Source organism: Clupea harengus, chromosome 13, assembly GCF_900700415.2.
Source record: "Clupea harengus chromosome 13, Ch_v2.0.2, whole genome shotgun sequence".
Classification (NCBI taxonomy): Eukaryota; Metazoa; Chordata; class Actinopteri; order Clupeiformes; family Clupeidae; genus Clupea; species Clupea harengus.
This window is the reverse complement of record NC_045164.1, coordinates 17,716,168-17,736,167: the sequence shown is the minus strand read 5'-3', so window position 1 is coordinate 17,736,167 and position 20,000 is coordinate 17,716,168. Positions and strand designations below refer to the sequence as shown.

At 42.8% G+C, this 20,000-nt stretch overlaps 2 protein-coding genes across 6 annotated transcripts in view; one reads left to right on the top strand and one right to left on the bottom strand.

Moving 5' to 3' along the window:
• The window catches only part of akt3a (v-akt murine thymoma viral oncogene homolog 3a), a 121,037-nt gene extending 109,460 nt beyond the window's left edge, over positions 1–11,577 (top strand). For all 5 annotated transcript variants that reach the window (XM_042709592.1, XM_031579430.2, XM_031579429.2 and 2 more), the window contains exons 11-14: positions 1,904–2,118; positions 2,539–2,626; positions 3,872–3,974; positions 4,604–11,577. In XM_042709592.1, coding sequence (XP_042565526.1) covers positions 1,904–2,118; positions 2,539–2,626; positions 3,872–3,974; positions 4,604–4,689 — 492 coding nt within the window. In that variant the 3' untranslated portion in view covers positions 4,690–11,577. The remainder of the gene's footprint in view (positions 1–1,903; positions 2,119–2,538; positions 2,627–3,871; positions 3,975–4,603) is intronic.
• Positions 11,578–12,483: 906 nt separating this feature from the next.
• sdccag8 (SHH signaling and ciliogenesis regulator sdccag8) overlaps positions 12,484–20,000 on the bottom strand; it is a 66,823-nt gene continuing 59,306 nt past the window's right edge. Inside the window, exons 17-18 of the mRNA XM_031579104.2 lie at positions 17,524–17,656; positions 12,484–13,512 (exon numbers count right to left, since the gene is read on the bottom strand). Coding sequence (XP_031434964.1) covers positions 13,474–13,512; positions 17,524–17,656 — 172 coding nt within the window. The 3' untranslated portion in view covers positions 12,484–13,473. The remainder of the gene's footprint in view (positions 13,513–17,523; positions 17,657–20,000) is intronic.

Genomic DNA, 20,000 nt, shown 5'->3' with positions numbered 1-20,000 from the left:
CCGGTGCTTGTGTGATTTGAAAAGCAGATTTCTCTGCTTGCGAGCCAGTTGCAACCCCTCCAGCGCCACACACACAAAAAAAACAGTCAATAGATCGTGGGAGTTTTCTTCCAAACCTCACCATACTCTGTCCAGCAAACTACTGCACTGTACTAGGACTGAGTGTGTGTATATATGTGTGTGTGTGTGTGTGTGTGTGTCTGTGCGTATGCATGTGTGTGAGAATGTTTCCAAAGTTTGAGTGTGATTTATTTGTGTCGTTGCCTATCTGAAAATTCGGGGGACGGTCTGAAATTGGACAGTCTCCCACGGAGAATTAGTTGCAGTGAGTTTCGTTGGGGATTTGGTGTTTTTGCCCAGAATGATATGGTCATTAGAGGGAAAACAACAGAAAGAATCACAATATGTGTGTGTGTGCATGTTTATGTTTCATGTGTTTGGTCTGTGTGTGTTGGCATGTTTGTATGTGTCTTTGTGGTATGTGTGTCTGTGTGTGTGTGCGGTGTGCATAAATATGAATCAGTGTGCTGTTTGTCTATGTGCAGTGTTTGCATTAGTGTTGTGAGTGTGTGTGTGTGTGTGTGTGAGTGTGTTTGTGTGTGTGTGTGTGTGTGTGTGTGTGTGTGTGTGTGTGTGTGTGTGTGTGTGTGTGTGTGTGTGTGTGTGTGTGCATGTTTAATGGTGGGTATGGGTTGTTGTGACTGTCTACCCCAGGTCTTTGTGTGCTGTTTAGATCAGAGATGGTGCGTTGTAGTTCTCTGCAAGGTTGGGAGCATATGCTTACAACTGGCCCCCAGCCAGTGGCGCCTGTCATTAAATAGACACACCAATTAGGAGCGCGTTCTCTCAGAAAGGTGTCAAGTGTGTGTGTGTGTGTGTGAGTGTGTCAGGCAGTGCCTGTGCTTTGAAACAGCAACAGTGGTGATGTTTCTGTGCCTGGGCTGCCAAGCGTCCCCTATCCCACGTCCGCTGGACCCCCTGACCCACACACCTCGCCTGTCTCCCGTTTCCAGAAACTTCTCCGGTTCACTGTGGCTGGCAGCCGAGAGACATCTGACTTGGCGTAGTGGGCAGGATTGCCTTTTCCTTGGTGCTGTAGCCAGAAGCATGTTTTCGTTTCTTTGTTCGGTGCGAAAGCGGCTGGTTTGGGTACAAAGGTCCTGAATGGAGGGTTTGTGGAACTGGTTCAGTGAATCGGGTGGAGCTGTTGGAAAGGAGAGAGTGGCATGAGGTTGTGTTTCCCTTCTCATCAGGGAAGAGCTACTTCTTCTGCTGTGTTGACTTCTCACATTAAGGGTGGAAAAACATCTGGATAGACTACTGTGTTGACTTCTCATATTAACTGTGGCAAAACATCTGGATAGGCTACTGTGTTGACTTCTCATATTAACGGTGGCAAAACATCTGGATAGGCTACTATGTTGACTTCTCACATTAACAGTGGCAAAACATCTGGATAGGCTACTCTGTTGACTTCTCACATTAAGGGGTGGCAAAACATCTGGATAGGCTGTTGTGTTGACTTCTCACATTAAGGGGTGGCAAAACATCTGGATAGGCTATTGTGTTGACTTTTCACATTGAGTGTGGCAAAACATCCACTGTAATCTCTATATTGCTGGTGGGTCCCCCATAGATTCTCTGTTAATTCACCGGTGTGATAAACACAGTGGCAATGCTCTTTTTGTTAAACAAAATGACATTCATACTGTGAAAGAGATGACTTATTTATTTATGTGTGTGTATGTGTATGTAACGTGTCCACTCATATCTCATCACATAGGACTAAATACCATGGCTGTAAGTGCTGGAGGATGATGACTTTGTGGGGACTGGGCGTGGTCATGTACGATATTATGTGTGTGTGTGTGTGTGTGTAACATGTGTGTGTGTGTCTCCTCAGGTGCTGGAGGATAATGACTACGGCCGTGCGGTTGACTGGTGGGGTCTGGGCGTGGTCATGTACGAGATGATGTGCGGCCGGCTGCCCTTCTACAACCAGGACCACGAGAAGCTGTTTGAGCTCATCCTGATGGAGGACATCAAGTTCCCACGCACCCTCTCCTCCGACGCCAAATCCCTGCTCTCTGGGCTGCTCATCAAAGACCCCAACAAGCGGTAGGATCAGCCGCTAACGCTAACATGCTAACACAGGCTAAAAGGACCTCTGTTGCTTTAACACACTACATCTACTGGCAGTGTGAACTCAAGTTTAGAAACGCCAGTGGAAGTGACTGAAACATAATTAGATATGCAAGCTGTTTGGTGATGTATAGATACGCATACACACAAGATACAATCCCATACACACATGCACACACACACACTTCCTTCTGATTCTTCTCTGAGCTTGTTGTCATGACTGAACGATCTGAGGGTTCCTCTTCTCCTCATATGCGTTCTATACCTCAACAGGTGTTACTTAACAAAGATGCACAAACTCTCAGGCCGTTGATGGTTTTATAGTATTGTTTTTCTTCTATTGTTTTGTCTCCCCCTTCTTTGATTTTAGTTTTTCATGTTTGTGTTTGTGTGCAGACTTGGAGGCGGTCCAGACGACGCTAAAGAGATCATGCGACACAGCTTCTTCACGGGGATCGACTGGCAGGACGTTTATGATAAGAAGGTGAGTCTCTCAACCATGGCAGTTGTGTGAGGAGCTCCATTATTTAGGGTCAAAAAGAAATTCCTGAATGAGGTTTTGTTTTGTAAACAGTGAGAGTATTTTTATTAGAATTATTACATTAGTATTAGGGCTGTCAATAGATAAAACATTTTTTACTAATTAATCTCACATTTTGAAATTCATTAATCTAGATTAATCGCGATTAAAAGTTTGTTTTTCTTCTAACGACTACATCTTATAAATTAACGAGTAATCACTTCAGACAGCGTGTATTTTAGACACTGTTGTTTAATTGTATTTTTTTCGTGCTCTCTCGCCGTCATACAAGGAATGAAGCAATTCGAATCACCTCAGTCAACCCACCGTCTTCAACTATGTTGATGGGCCGACAGTCACAGGCAACCCAAACTGCTACACCTTTGGTAACCTTTTCACGGACTGGTCTAGTTATTTTCATAGAGAAGTCGTGGAGTGTGGGTTGGCGACCATCTAACCTGGGACTGCTTTCTGTCGGGTGCTTTGCATTAAGGTGATAACTTAAAGACGAGCTGCCTCTGTGATAGCTAAATTCAGCTTGACAAATGCTACATACAACTTTAGTTTTGTCGATTGTTCCGTCATTTTGCCTCTTAAACAGAAACTTCCGCCCAACAATCCCTCAGTTCTCTCTATCTTCAACTACCGTCTCGGTCTCTCCTATCTAACTGACTGCAGGCACGCGCGGTTTCGTGTCAGGGGTCAACGCACACCGGAAGTAAAGTTGCGTTAACTGCGTTAAAATATTTTATCGCATTAATCTCGGCCACAATAATCTCATAGATTAACGCGTTAACTTTGACAGCCCTAATTAGTATACATCATATTGTTTAATGTAGGAATCTCAATATAATGGCATGACTTTCTCCAAAGAGACAGTAACATGGAAGGAGAGGTTGAAAAGGTTGAGCATATGTGACTACATGCAGTATGACTTTTAAATGTTTTAAGTGCTAACTTGTGTGTGTGTGGTGTGTGTGTAACCTTGTAAGTGTGTTTAAGTATGTTGTGTTGTCTTCAGTGTGTTATGTTTATTCTCACACACAGACACAGTTTTTTTGGGGGGGGGGGTGTAAACAGTGGCCCTGCAGTGAGACCCCAGGTCTCCATCACCCCAGCTGAAAACAGGTGCTGTGTCGTCGCCTCATTCCTACTCTCACCACCACCCCAAAACCCTCTCACCCCCCCCCCCCCCCTTTTCTTCCGTAGCTGATACCTCCCTTCAAGCCTCAGGTGTCATCCGAGACGGATACTAGGTATTTTGACGAGGAGTTCACCGCACAGACGATTACAATAACTCCCCCTGAAAAATGTGAGTCCCACTCCTCTCTCTCCTTCTTTGTCTGAGTGTATCTTTGCACCAGCTTGGTCTTTTGTTCCGTGTTTTCATTCTTTAACAGGATTGCTATGCTATGTGTGTATGCTTATGCGTGTTATACAAAAATGTAGGTATGTAAAAAAATAAAAAATAAATTAAAATGAAATCTTTTCATTTCAATTTTACATCTGTTTTAGAAAGTGTGGTGATTCCCTATTAAAACATTGACTGTATATGAAGCATCACAGAGAAAGATCTTATCTTATCTAAGATCTGTATTTAAGCTTGATTATATTATTCCTATACTGAATGAGATGTGGTATGTATTATAGCTGTTTCTATGAATGTGAGATATTGTAAACAGGTCGCTATGTGCTTATGACCATTTTTCCTCTCGGTCGCTATGTGCTTATGTTCTTTTCCTCTCGGTCACTATGCACTTATGTTCTTTTCCTCTCGGTCGCTATGCTCTTATGTTCTTTTCCTCTCGGTCGCTATGTGCTTATGTTCTTTTCCTCTCGGTCACTATGCACTTATGTTCTTTTCCTCTCGGTCGCTATGCTCTTATGTTCTTTTCCTCTCGGTCGCTATGTGCTTATGTTCTTTTCCTCTCGCCTCCACAGATGACGAAGATGGCATGGATTGTATGGATAACGAGCGAAGACCACATTTCCCACAATTCTCCTACTCTGCCAGTGGGCGGGAGTGAGTTCCGTACTGTGGAGCATCACCCCATTCCTCATATATGGTTACCACGGTTACCACTGGACCATCAGCACCTAACCAACCTCTCTCTATCGCTCTCTCTCTCTCGCCCCCCCCTTCCTCTCATTTGAGTTCTTTCACACACTGGGTTGACCTAGAGTCATGACCCTCCTTGGCTGTGTGTTTTGGGTACAAGTCTGGGCTACAGGACTCAACCGTCTCCTTGCCGCTTTTGGTTGCACTGGTGGACTGGTAAACTACGGTTTAGTTTTGTCTTAGTGTTTTTCTTTTTCTTTGTTTTTTTCTCCGGGTTAGTGTGCAACATGTATGTTTCTACAGTGAGTTTCTTTGGTTTGTTCATTTAGTTTATTTGGTTTTGTTTCTTGCACAGTAAGCTTATACGGCCAAGCCCTTGGCTTTCCACGTCTTAGCGGAAAACGAACAGAAGGAACTGCCTTACGCTCCTCGTCTCCCTCATGGAAAGGTGAGGGGCATCTGGCTTCAGATTCACAGGAGGTTTCGCCGGGGGCAGGTCACACTGCCCCATGAGATTACGCAGTCCACTCCACTCCATCCCCCTCCTCCCCTTCTAGAACCAGCCCAGAACGCCGCTAACTCAGGCCCAGAGTCATCTGACACCTGGGTACAGCCCCACCCCTTGACCTTCCTGTCTAAGGTTAGCTCTAGCTAGTAGCCGTTAGCTTTGTAGTGTAGAGAATTTAGAAACTGCCAGAAACGGTTCGCTCAGGCTACGCAGATGAAAAAGAAAACAAACACACACAAAAAAAGAAGAAAAACAAACAAACCTCTCATTTTGTCTGCAGACAACTCAAGTAACAGGTACAGCAGCTTTACTCGGGGGCCCGTACTCATGCCACTAACTCTAGACGCCTCAAAACCTGACCTGTCGCCCTCATGGAAAACAGGATTCTTACCAGCGTCTTTTTATTTCAGTCGCCTGTGGCTCTGCTCAACCACATGGGTTAACTCAACGGTGTAGTTCTTAGGAAGTTCTGTTCCGTACTTCTCTTTTACTCTCAAACACAGAAAAAAAAAAGTAGTAGTCTCTGATAGTCTGTAGGCAGAGACATTTATTTTGTTACAGTCTATATGCAGAGCTATGAAGCGGGCATCTGAGAAACCATGTGGTGTTTCAGTGGCAATCCTATGAATCCAAGCAATGCCTTACCTTTCCATGCCACTCAAGGTTCGGTTCTATCCAGGGTTCCGTTTCCCAGGATTCTTCACCAGGCGAACAGACAGACAGACAGACAGACAGACAGACAGACAGACAGAATCCAGGTACGAGGCCTCCGAAACTAGTCAGTTACAGATGGCATAACTTAGCCCTTAAAAGATAGTATGTAAATATGCAAGGCTTTATTTTTGACATATCATTGCAAGAAACTCTTTTTTCCTGTCATTGTATTAGTAGTCAGACGATGTAAAACAGTATTCCAGATTGCATCCCATACAAACACACATGAAGAAATGTGAATGACAAAGGCAACGTTCGGAGCCGTTTAGAATGATGGCACTTTTCCACAGGGGGAGGGGCTAATCAGATATGGGTGGACTGAAGGGAATAGCTCCTCCTACAATGCTAAACAGTGCAATCACAGGAAATGACTAGCCTGTTGGGCAGTTTGGCTCTCACAAGGCTGATAGAAGATGGGGGACCAATGAGGGCAGGGGAGGGAAAAATATTATTTTGTTTTTAAGACCAAGGGGGATATTTTGTTTCGTAAAAAAATCAGATTGTTTAATTTATTTGTTGTTGAACTGTTTGTGTTATTATTATTATTATTATTATTATTTTTTCCTACTACTATTGTTAGGAGTATAATCCAGCCTTTTGTCTGGATTAAAATGGCACCTCAAAAATGGCTTAAGAATGTAGACTGGGCAATGAAAAAAGGCCTTTTGATTTTGATTTGCTTTGAATTGAATTGAAATTTATTTTCCTATCGTCTCATACCAAAATATAATGATGTCAAGAACAATGAAAAGCTCTAACTGAAAAGAAAGTTAGTCAGTGGTCTACCTACCGTCTCGTGGTACTACGTTGTGTGTTACTTTGTTGTTTTTTGTTGTTGTTGTTTTTTTAGGTCATGTGTGTGTGCACGTGAGTGTGTTTTTTTTCACATGGCTGTCTTGTCTACATGAGGTACAGTCCCAAATAGCAGCCAAACTCTTGCCCAGATCTGGCCTAGGTCTGCCGTGGATCTGGTCTAGGTCTGCCGTGGATCTGGTCTAAGTGTTCCCCAGTGTTCGGGACTATGTGAGGCATAAAAGATGGAAGATACAGCAGATCTAGTACTTTTGTAAGGGCTGTTGAAGTGGCTTTGTGTTGAAGTGAGCGTGGTCCTGAAGAGTAATGTACTGTACGGTATCCGGACACACTGATGGCGTTCTTTCTAATAACTGATGAACCCACTGCATGTCTCTAACCATTGCTTTTCATAGAATCGTCATCATATGAAAACACGTGTTTACGCAGCCTGATAACAGCATACTATGTTTGATATGGTCAGAATATTAATATGAGTTTAAAATTGACCAAGTTGAATTTTCCACCCCAACTGAGTTCACCCGTGCTGTTTATTTTGTTTAAACACAGAAGGCATTTTTTATGCCCTGTCTAGAATACGTCAGACACGCGTTAACAAAAGCATCCTTTAGGAATTATCCGAGCCTAATGCATAGCAAAGTCAAAGGAAGCATGGCTAGAAGGAAGCTGTTGTAGTAACATAAAGAGAAATGTGAAAACGTAAAAAAAAAGCAAATGCAATGTTATGCTTGGTTCGACACTGGGAGCTGTAGCTAGCAGCATAGTCCTATGAGAAGCAACTGTTTCTGTATTCAGAAAAGCATCATGTCACCCAGTCTGTCAGACATTCTACCCTGATTGAGAAGCGTCTAGGTCAGGAGAAGTGGACATGATTTCCGTAGGTGTCCAGTTGAGTGCGTCCCAAGCTGAGGTGATTTTAGACCACTTTAAACCATGTCACGTCGTCATACGAAACATGGAACTTAGGCACTGTGTCGCGTTAGGTAAAAAGCACTTAAGTGTTTTTTAAGGAGTGCATCAGGCTAAGTGTGAGTTGAGGATGAGGGTGGGATCTATCGATACTTAGTCTGAGGCAACAAGAAGTGAAGTCTGTTATACTGTCTGTTCTTCCTCAAGTGTTCTATGGTGTAGTTGATTGGATATTTTTGTTGGTTTAGTCTTGTGTCTCTTTTGCTCTTCAGCTGTTGGCTTGTGTGGACAGCATGTGCCTTACAGGAAAAGTAGGTTAAATGCAGAGCATTTGTTGGTCGGGGTGTGTGTGTGTGTGTGTGATTATGCATGTGTGTGTGGAGTGAGTGTGGTGGTCGTCCATGCAGCTTTGCAGAACTTAGTTTGCGTCTTATTGTCAGACTCTGTTAACCTCCAAGTGAGCATTGCATGGAGATGCTAGTGGAATGTCAGTCATATTGTAGAGAGGGATGTGAAACTGCAGGAAGTGTTGGGTGCAGCTGTACACGAAACACACTTTTAATAGTCACATCAAAGTTTGTGTTCATTTTTAGTGGTTAAGACTTATCCTGTTAAGTTCATGCTGTTGCTACAAAGGGGGCTATCCACTATACTATACCGTCTGACACTTTTGACTCAAAGGCTAACAGTCGTTACTGTACCATCTCTTATGGTTATGATGCCATGTTCTAGTGTTAGCGTGGTAGACTCTGGCACGGGAAGTCGTGGATGGTTTGATGTTTAGGATTTGAATTGGGTGTTAAGGACGGGAACGCAGGTGACAGTCGTTGAGATGAGGGTCTGCAGATCTGCCGGTAAGGTGTTGTTTGTCTCGATAAAAAGATGGTTCCAGATGCATGATTTGACAGGCGAACGGAGGTGAAAACAGATGGGCTCATCCCCGAGATTGGAGGTCGATCAATAACTAGTGCGTCGACGGGAATGTAGAGTGAGATATGTGGGTGGCAGAAGCGCGAGGAAGTGCATGTCGGTCTCCAAGGGCTGCATCTTAAGAGCTAAATATAAAAAACACACATACATACATACATACAAACATACTCATACACACACTCACACAGATTGTGTACCTGTTGCTGGTTGCATCTGAGGAAGTAGTGGGGTGCATCATACATTACCAAGGCCAGGGTTGCCCTCGCAGCTTGTAACTGCCACAGTCCTACGCTGTGAAATACTGCAAGTTCAAACACAGTGTGTTGTGAGTCTAACCTCCTGGCGATAAGGGGCTACGTCATGAGACACAGGTAGCCCCATCTTCCCCCGTCTGCGTTATCACTGTGTTGGCACAGGACTGTTGTGGAGACACAGGGTACGTTGCGAGATGCGGCAACAGTTGTTTGTGCAATTCTTCTCCATATCTATAGTCGACCCACCCCCCCCTCACCAGAGTGAACAGAATGTATGTCGAGCTAGTGTCAGAAAAATGGGTGTAAAGAAACCCGCTCATCGATGCAGCCGTCACCAGCGGCACATCGTGATTGGTGCGTTTCAGTTAAAGCGAAGTTTGGCGTAGGACGGCAGGATCTGTCACCACGACATGACGCCCGTACCCCCTACTGTTTCGGTGAAGCTCTGATCTAACAACTGTGGTCATTGGATCTATTTCACTCTGTGTTACTGACCGTCTTCCAGAAGCTTTCTTTAGGTTCACTCCTGTTGCGTGCTTGGGTGGGATCCGTGCTTAATGAAACTACTTGGAGCAATGGTTTAATAGGACTATACTGCTGAACACAATGTATGTCTATGTGTTTTATGTTTTATTTTGTTTATTTCTGTTTTATATATGCTGGTTTGTTTGACGAGTAACTTGAAAATGTCTTATTTTCTGGTATTTGTGTTAGGATCTGGATACTGTCCTTTTTTTTTTTTTTTTTCAACTGTGAATTTCAACATGGAGATAAAGAGATGTTTTGGGCACTTAACATTTTTATTTAACTTTTTGTGTTAAACTGCATTCTTGATTTCCACCATTTTTGACGGAGCACTTAATAAAAGTTTCGGCCCTCTGTCTGCTTGTCTTTGCCCCAGGTCGGACAGAAACGCAGACACATCGCTCGAACCATAGGTTGGGCTAAATTAAGACGAGCTATTGTTCTTTCCGCTCACCTGAAAATGATAATGTGACGTTCTCATATGGTATGTGTATACATTAACATCAGCTGATCGTTAGCGTAGACCAGTGGATGGAGTTCTGGGCAAGCATTGTGATCGCATTGTCTTGCATGCAGAGGACATTACTCTTATGGCCGTGTGTGCATCGAAAGGATATGCGAGTAGACTCAAAGCATCACGGTCATAAACCACCATACACTTTTTTGACTCCATAGCTTAGCAAAATTCTGCTTCAAACCTCTCTTCTCAGCAGCACCTTTTCAGCTCCATTGATCTTTTTTGTATACCTCCGCAAGTAATGGAAAACTGTCCCTGCTTCGAGAAGTGTGAAAAAAAGAAAGAAAAGAAAATAACTTGAAAGCACAGATTCCCTTCATGAAGATCATGCTTCTTTCTTTTGTAAAGTATGAATAAAGGAAGAAATCCTTTTGCATTGCTGTGTAAAGTGGGTGTGTGGGGAGGGGGAATTTGATATGTTCAGTTGTATGCAAAGGTCTCCCTTGGTCAAGTGACATGATGGCATTTTGTTATTTATTTATTTTTTAGATAAAATGAGTAAATACAAGCTATTTTACAAATGTCAATGCAATGTTACTTATTTCATGAATGTTAAAAAAAGAAAGAAAAGATTAAACATGTAATTGTGGCACATGTTCAGGGATGCCCAGACGTTTGCATACAGCCATACAGTGGGAGTGAGGAACTGGGAGAGCATGTACTGGCAAGCCCTCTGTGGGACTCCATGTTGATGCCTGCCAACACAACAAGTTTGGACACACCAGAGAGGTCAGAACGGAAATCATGCTTTCGCTCGAATCTCGCTATTCAAACGGCTTAATCACACAAAGAAAGGGGACTTGTCGGCATCAAAATGTGAGAAACAAAATACACCCAAGAAATCGTACCGTAGAAAGCTTTGTCTGTCAAACCACCTGCATATGATGTGTTCCTTGGAACCAAATTCTTGTGTGCCCTTGATGGTGGCCATCAAGGTCAGATATCTGAAAAAAAAGGCCATTCCTCATACCCCCCCACCCTACCCTACCCACCCTCCCCGTGAAAAAGAAGAGGGAAACATGTTTCAGTGAGGAGGGACCCTTCCATATGTGGTCCCGTGATGATGTGGGTTGCATCCTTACTAACTGCAGGGTCTCCAGCTGATTCTACACCTCAACCGACACACTTTGCTGCTACTGTTTGTACTGTCTACAACAGATTTTTTTTCTTGTTACCTTGCTCCTGATAGTGTATAATGAATGAGCATGAATTGTAAAGTATTTATTTAAAAACAGAAAGGAGACATTCCTTCAAAAAGGAAGTAAAAAAAAAAAACATTAAAAAAAAACCACAACTTGTAATTAATTAATTTTATGTCCATCTAGCTTTAGAGTTTGTGTCATTTCTTGACCTTGCTAGCTCTGTCATTAGATCCATGTTAAGATCTAGTCATGTGGTTAAGGAATGTACGCAGAAGGGAGTGAAAAGAAAAAAGTACTACAAACAGAAACACCTGTATTACTCTGCAAAAAAAGAAAGAAAGAAAGTGGTGATTTATTTCCTTAACCATAGGACTCACACGGATGTGACTCAAACCAAGAGACAGAAAAAAAAGATGACATGAAAGAGAACTGTTTTTTGTACACTGTACATCCTTGGTATTTTTACACGTAAATGTATAAGATAGGGATGCACATCGACTCCCCTCCAACAGATGGCTTAAATAAAAGCACTATGTCAATCTGCTGTCTGGTTTTGTGAGCCATGTTTTCTTTTCCATTTCATTGCATTCTGCTAGATTATTTTATAACATCTTATTATATTACAGATAATAAAATGTTTCATATTGATAATATTTTAGATCTTATTCTAAATAATATTAATGTGTACACTATTTAAGTTGTTACTCACTATTGTCATTATTGGTATTTACAGTTATAATGTTAGTGGCTACTTAACATACATATTAATTTAAATGGAAAAACTCCTCTGTGTTGATCTGAAGTTAAACAGAAATACAGAGTGTAGTCTGAAACACCCTTACATTCCTGAACTAATTAAAGTGCACCCTCCAGTCAGTCAGCATATTACAGATATCTTTTGATGGCAACTACACTGAACAAAAATCAATATGGAACAATGTCAAAGACTTTATGGAGCTACAATTATAAATAAGGATATATATTTATATATAAGGAAATACTGTATATATTCATGTCTGTAGCCAGTCATGCAATATCTATAGTTTACTGCCTAATGCAATGATTGAATATCCTATATTATATCCTTTTATACATACATGCATATATATTTTTTATATATATATATATATATATATAAAAATGAAGGAATATATATATAAAATATATATATATAAAAAAGAAATATATATATAAAAATGATATAATATAAGGAATTCAATCATTGCATTAGGCAGTAAACTTTAGATATTGCATGACTGGCTACAAACATGAATTTGTGCACAGAACTAGAGAGAAATAAGCTTTTTGTGAGCATGAAAAAATGACAGAACTATAGAGAAATAAGCTTTTTGTGAGCATGAAGAAATTACAGAACTATAGAGAAATAAGCTTTTTGTGAGCACGAAGAAATTACAGAACTAGAGAGAAATAAGCTTTTCGTGAGCATGAAGAAATTAGAGGAAGTTTTATTTGAGTTCATTAAACACGGGACCAAAACATAGACTCTTGATCAGTGTTTGTAAAACTTCTAAAAAGAGCTGCAAGTACATTTATTTTACACATTGAAAATTCAATTCATATTTTCTAAATATACACTACAGTACTAAAGAAGAATATACAAAACTTACAAAAATGGTTCTATGAAAAGTTTTAAAAATATTGCTTGTTTTATTCTCCACAAATATGTGTAGAACTGATCCTGTTGAGTGCAGGTCCGTATCTCCCAGAAGCATTCTTGCGCTATAATGAAACTAAGACTGTCACACCATGATGGTGGTAACACTGTGCCACTCGAAGCGGAGCGTAGCACAGGCCTGGTCAGAGGGAGTTCGTCAGACCTGTTACCAGTGTCTGAAGTGTGAGCGTGGTTGAGGACCAGCCTCGCACACAGAGACCTCCTTACAGGAGAGGCCGTGCCCCAGCGACGAACCTCAAGAGCTGGGTACAGAGGAACCTCTCCCTGCCTCTAACCTCTAACCCTGAGCATCGGACCTGCAACTGTTTGACTAGCCTCACACAAGTCCTTACACACACACACACACACAAACAATATACTCTGGACCTGGCCAGATGACAGTTTAGAGAAACTTGGAGCTCAGTCGGCTTAAAGACACACTTGGGTCTTCAGTCTTATTCCAGGGGTTGAGCTGACGGCTAAGGCTGGGGAACGAAGCCAAAGGCTTGTGAAAGTCAGTGGTATTTCGCTAAATCATTCAGTAGTGTCACAGCACAGCACTGACTAGAAAACAAAACGGTTTGGTTATTCTCAAACACCCCTAATAACAAAATAACAACATAAAACTGTTTATTCTGAAACACCACACTTAGTTAATATAACATGTAACTGTTTGCATTGTTATTCTGAAACACCACTGAATGAGAATAACCAGATAAAATAAAAGTAAAAAGCAAAAAAAAAGGGTCACAGAAGGTCACTGTTTCACGTGGAGGCTGAGGCGGGTCGGTCGGCACCAGGGGTCTGAAAGAGACACAGAAGCAGGTGATTACTTGTGGGTCACTATTCCTACAACACAGCTATTCAGGGTTTCACACCTATTGAAAGATCGACCAGTTTCATGAATCCGATGGTTGTTGTTTTGTTTTTAAAGGAGGGCTTAGGTAATAAAAGTGCACTCATGTGAGTGTTGTTGCATAACAGTAGCTCTTAAATGAACCCTGACCCTAAGGATTCTTTGTATATTGTGATAAACTAATTAAATTATGTTTTATACACATAAAAGTGAACATTTTTATTTTAGGAACTAAGAACAAAAAAAATAATCCCATGTGTGCTTTGTCACCTCAGTTTTAAAAACGGAAGACCAGAAACAAAGTTTTTATTGTAATCTGACATTTCTATTCCTGTATAGTACAATATTCTACTTTTTATTTATTTATTTATACAAATTTCCACTTTGATTGCCTAACCTTGGACGTAAGCAGCTACAGGGTTCTTGCACCATTTCAAAAGTAAAATGTAATGCTTTTTAAGACCTTTTTAAGACCTCAACAAATATAATTTAAGACCCAAAAATGTCACAATTTCTTTGGAATACTCAATTCAGGGGTGCAAACTCATCAGGGATGAAAAAGGTGACAACGATGCGAACCCCCTAGGAGGGTCCGGGGCATGCTCCCCGGGGAATATATTTTATATATAAGAACATTTTGCACATTTTAAAGTTCAATGCATCAATCTGGTGCACTTTGACAACAAAATTATGAGACTAGATCTATGAAGAGCTTTGTGCTGTTGTAAACAATTTTGTGCTCTGGTAACAGTTTAATCATAAACATTCCTGTGTTGAATGTTGCAGGGGCACAGGCCAACCCAACCTGCCTCTAGTTGAGCCACAGTAATGGCATCCTCCTCCTAAAATTATCTCATTCTGAAAACAAACTGAAGTAGGAGAGTGGTAAATTTGTTCAGTTGCAGTGAAGCGCCCGGCAGTAGAAAACGGGTCAGTGTTTCAGATTACAGATTACATAGGGACGTGTGGTCAGGGGAGGCAGAGCCTCATAAAAAGTAAAAAACTAAATTAATATTAATATGTATCTACTGATCTGTGCTTTAAATAAAATGTCCGTATGATTCCGATCATTTTTATAATCAAAATCGCTGAATTTGACCATGACCTGTTCAAACAGAGGCGACTCGCGAGGTGAGGCAGCAACGAGCTGCGCCTCATCTCAGATTGTGCAATCCCTCACACACTGGGTTGAGCGCATGCCTTTTGCTTTCTCATTGTTTGTCATCACTGAAATATTTGTAGACACTGTTATTATATGTCGTTTGTATCCATAGAATAGGTAATGTAATGTATTTCACGTATGTGAAGAAGCTATTTAGTCTTGCTGATCTGTCATAAAACCACAGTGAAAAAGCACATAGGGGAGGCAAGCCTAACCTCTGCCTCAATGAACGGGGCATGCAAGAGCCTGGAAAATGGTCTTCCAATCCAGTGAAGTGATAAATACATAATGGGAGACCAATGCCAGAGCTAAAATGTTTGCTTCAAACGACAGGACAGAAGATAACTTTAGCAGCTTAACTCCGGACCAAACTCGCCTGACGGCCATGTCTTTTATGTAAATGTACATTTTTCGGCGTTTTCACGCTTAGATTTGTCAAAAGTTACCGAGAAAAATACACTGTACTATCCGATAGCACCGTTATTGTAACCAGCAAAAATGGTTGATGTGATTTGCGAGGCGTCTGTCAGCCAACTGTCTGACTTTAGCACGTTAGCCTACGTTAGATAGCATAACGTTATTGCAGCGTACCAACGTTACACGTTACCGTAAATTCCATCTTAAAAAGGCTGCTCGAAACCAACGCTTTCACCCGAAAGACATGTCTTGTAATACACCTGTCTATTACAGACCAGAAGACTCGAAATAAAAAGCGTGTCATGGTGACATGGGTTGGCCAAACAAACAAGCTTGAAAGAAATATTCATGACAGCTTGCGTTCACAGATTACTTGGAGATACCCAAGTGTGTGTGTGTGTGTGTGTCGAACCTCACATCGACAACCGCGTAATGGCGACACGCAGCCTGACGTCACGTCTGTAGCCGACGTACTGTAAACAGCTATTAAATTGCGGAGACTCATTTCACACAATACTAAATCAATCAACTAGCTACTAGATGTTTTACGATGCGCCACTGTGCTTTCTCATCGTCATTAAGCGCACCGGCAAAAAAATTAATACCTACAGCAACTTTACGTGAAATTTAAGACAATTTAAGACCTTAATTACCCGAATTTTAATTTAAGACATTTTAAGACTTTTTAAGGACCCGCGGGAACCCTGAGCTATGTTTGGCAGAGAGCGACAGACTCCCATCCTAGCAGATCCGCCACTACGCCATGTGCCAGGGCCAGCGAGCCAATATGACTTTAGTCTGGTTTTGTCAATTATCTTAGAATTACTATTTTTCACTGAGTTCTTTTGCCAGAATTTGTAATTATTTTGTAATTATCAGGGCTGTTTATTACCTACCATAAATCCAATTAAATCTCAGAGAGTCTTGTTTTACTCCTGTTTTCCTTGTTTCAGTCCTGTTTTAAAAAAACGGAGGGCTTCCTCTCTCGGAACTATGTATCTCTTAGTTAGCTGATCCATGCTGTTACATGTCGTTAGGTTGTTGGTAATGTGTGACAGCATGGGCTTCCATGAGAAGAGGATTGTTTTTAAAAGCCTTTATTACTCAAACTCTGTAAGTGCATTGTATCTGAGGCCTCTTAGAGTGGCACAGATGGAGATGTTCATATGAAATCAGAAATAATTGGCACATTTGGCAGACTGGTAAAAACTTTTTAAAAACATCTAAACAAGAGGCTCCTTGGCCTTGACAGGATGCAGCAGATTTTGGGGAAAGAAAGAGGGTGTGCTGGATTAAGAGAAGAGGGGAGAGAGGGGGGTGGGGACAAAGAGTGAGTGAGTGCGTGGGAGAGCGGGCGGACGAAGAGTAGAAGAGGAAGAGGAGGAGGAAGAGGTGGGTGGTGATGATGAAGATGAAGATGAGGAGGAGGAGGAGGCAACAGCCCGGGCGGTATTAGCGTGTTGCGTCAGTGCCGAAGCACCCCCTGCGCTGGCGCTAATCTCCCACGAATGTCAGCGTGCCGCCGCGTCCGCCTCGTGGCATCGCCCGCTCCCCGCCAGCCAGCCTCGCTCTGCCCGCTCCTCCGCAATCTGGAGCGACATCTGCGCACGCCTAGTCTTGCGTGATGTGCTGCCGTGGCGACCAGCTGCTGCGGAGCTTGTGAGTGCTCAGGAAAAAAAAATCGCGTCAGAAAAACAGAAAAAGCTAAGAAAAATAATAGATGAAGATGAAAAAAAAAAAAAAAAAAAAACTGGGATCGAATGGGAGATCTGTGCAACGAAAGAAAGGGGGGGGGGAAGGAAGAAAGGAAGAAGGGTGAGGACTGTAAGAGAAAGAAAAGAGATGTGGACAGGGCAGAGAAAAAGAAAAGACAAAGAATTTAGATAAAGGAGAAGGGGGGAGGAGAGGAGGGGTTGGGGTAGAATGGGGAGAGGAGCGGAGCGGAGAGGGGAGGAGGTTGGGGTAGAATGGGGAGAGGAGAGGAGAGGAGAGGAGGTCGGGCTGGAATGGGTTTGGGGAGTAAAAGGAAGAGGAGTGAGGTGACAGACAAGACAGGTGGTGTGTCTAACCTGAATACACGGGGTCTGCATTCCCATGGCCAGGTGTGTGTGTGTGTGTGTGTGTGTGTGTGTGTGTGTTTGTGTGTGGAGGCATAGGTTGCATGTGAGTGTTGTATAGAGTGATGCATTAGCATTCCCATTCATTTAGTACAGCCCATATGCAAACTAAGCAGCAGCCAAGGAATAAGGTGACAGAGGGGTTACGTTTGTGTGTGTGTGTGTGTGTGTGTGTGTGTGTGTGTGTGTGTGTGTGTGTGTGTGTGTGTGAGAAAGAGACAGTGTACCTGTGTGTGTGTGTGTGTGTGTGTGTGTGTGTGTACCTGTGTGTATATGCGCAGGTTCTGCATCTCCTCGGCCAGCTCCTGTCTCTCCTGCATCAGCTGGTTCTGTTTCCCCAGGAGCTCCATCACCTGCTGGCCACTGGACTGACAGTGCAGGTCTAACTGCTGCAGCCTACACACACACACACACACACACACACACACACACACAAACACAGAGTAGATGGGGACAGTTAGAAAAAACACACACACTAAACACACACTGCACACTAGGTAATATTGTATGGACAAGATCATATATAGAGATCAGGGATAACAATGCTATTATAATGTATTATTGTTTTTAGGTAATGAGTTAAATGTAGTTCTAAGTTTGTGTTTCTTGTAGAACTCATTGCCATCAAGATCATTAAAATGACATTACAGCAAGAGACGGACAATTGTTCAAATGATACCAGTGATTATGTTGATAAATGTACACTGTTTTCACAAAATCAATATTCCTAAAAATACATAAATAAAATCTGTCATCAACTGTCAATTTGCATTTGGCCGGAAATTCAGAATGTTCTTCTATACTCTATATTATCTGGTTGCCAGAATATGCTGAAGAGATTCTCAGGTCATTATCACACACACACACACACACACACACACACACACACACGCAAAGTGTTTTAACTTACATATTTTTAATCGTCTATGCATGACTCCAGCAGCTAATGTGTGTGTGTGTGTGTGAGAGAGAGAGAGAGACAGAGAGAGCAGCAAGGCCTGCATACAGAATGACTACCAGATTACCCATCAGGCTGAGTGACAAAGTCAGAGCAGGACAGAAGAGAGAGACCCAGCATCCCTAAAGGGAGAGAGAGACCCAGCATCCCTATAGGGAGAGAGAGACCCAGCATCCCTATAGGGAGAGAGAGACCCAGCATCCCTATAGGGAGAACAAACAGAGACAAAGAGAGAGGGACAGAGATAAAATTGAGAAGAAAGAGGGTGACAGAGAAAGCGAAAGAAAAGAGTATGAAAGTAAGAGGAAGAAAGAAGCAAGAAAAGATGAAAAGAGGGAAGAAAGAGGAACAAATAGATGGAGGAAGAGGAAGAGAGACAGAAGAGACAGGAACAATGAGAGAAAGACCAGAAAGAGAGAGACTGAAGAAAAAGGGGGAGAAACAGAGAGGGGAAAAAGAGAATGAAGCTGAAAGAAAGGGAGAGAAAAGAGTGAGAGAGAGGGGAAGAGAAAGGGGGACAGAGGAAAAGGGGGGGGGGGGGTGGGGAGAGGGAGGGAGCGATAGAGCCTCTAGCTGTTGCTGGAGGAGAGGCAGATGCCTCAGTCCTCCTGGTTGGGGCAGGACCGTCTGTGCAGTGGGGATGGAGAGGGGGAGCACCATCTCTTCTTCATTTTCTCTTTCTTTCTTCCTTTCTTCCTCTCTCTCCTCCCTCCTGCTTATCATGTCATTCTCTTTCTAGCTGTCTCTGTATCGATCAGTCCTTTCTCAGCTCTTCTCCACATCTCTCTCTTATCTCTCATCCCTATCTGCTCTCCCATTCACATATGTGACACACAGACATAGACATTATTCTGTAGACACTGATGGGAACACTAATGAGAATACCGATGGGAATACTGACAGGAACAGTGTTGGGAATACTGATGGGAACACTGATGGGAATTCTGATGGGAATTCTGATAGACACACGGGTTGCTAGTGCGCCCCCTTCATGGAAAACAGTCTACAGCTTTCTTGCCCTCGCCCTCGCTGTCCCTCGCTGTCCCTCGCTGTCCCTCTCTCTCTCTCTCTCTCTCTCTCTCTCTCTCTCTCTCTCTCTTTCTCTCTCTTTCTCTCTCTCTCTCTTCTCTCTCTCTTCTCTCTCTCTCTCTCTCTCTCAGTCTGGGGTCAGATGGCCGTGGAGGCCAGCTTGTCCTGGGCTCAGGTCCTGCTGTGCTGGAGACTGGAGCTGCTGCCGCCTCCTCCTCCTCCTCTCCTCCTCCTCCTCTTCCTCTCCTCCAGAGGAGAGTTGGCACAGAGAGGCCCAGTGACTGCGTCAGCCCTGCTCCCCACCCCCACACCACACAGCAGGGGGACACACACACTGCGCTCATCCTCGCTCACACACACACACACACACACACACTTACACACATCCTCTCACAAACACACATGCATGCGCACAGTCATAAACACACAAATGCATGAACACATAGGCACATATATAGATGCATACAAGCATCCACAATCACACATGACACACACACACACACTATCACACATGATACCGGGGAGTTTTCAGTGCTTCGTGTGGGGAGTTGTGATTATACAGTGTGTTAAAATCACGGCTCCCCGTGGGCTTGAAACACTGAAGTTCTGTTCCCCATGCTGTGTTCTCATCACTAACAAATAGCATGTTTTTTTTTTCTTTCTTGATTGTCTCGACGGCTCTGTGACCACATTTTATCCGTAGATCATTTACAAAATGAATTCCTTTTTGATACACTAATCCTCTAAGTTGTG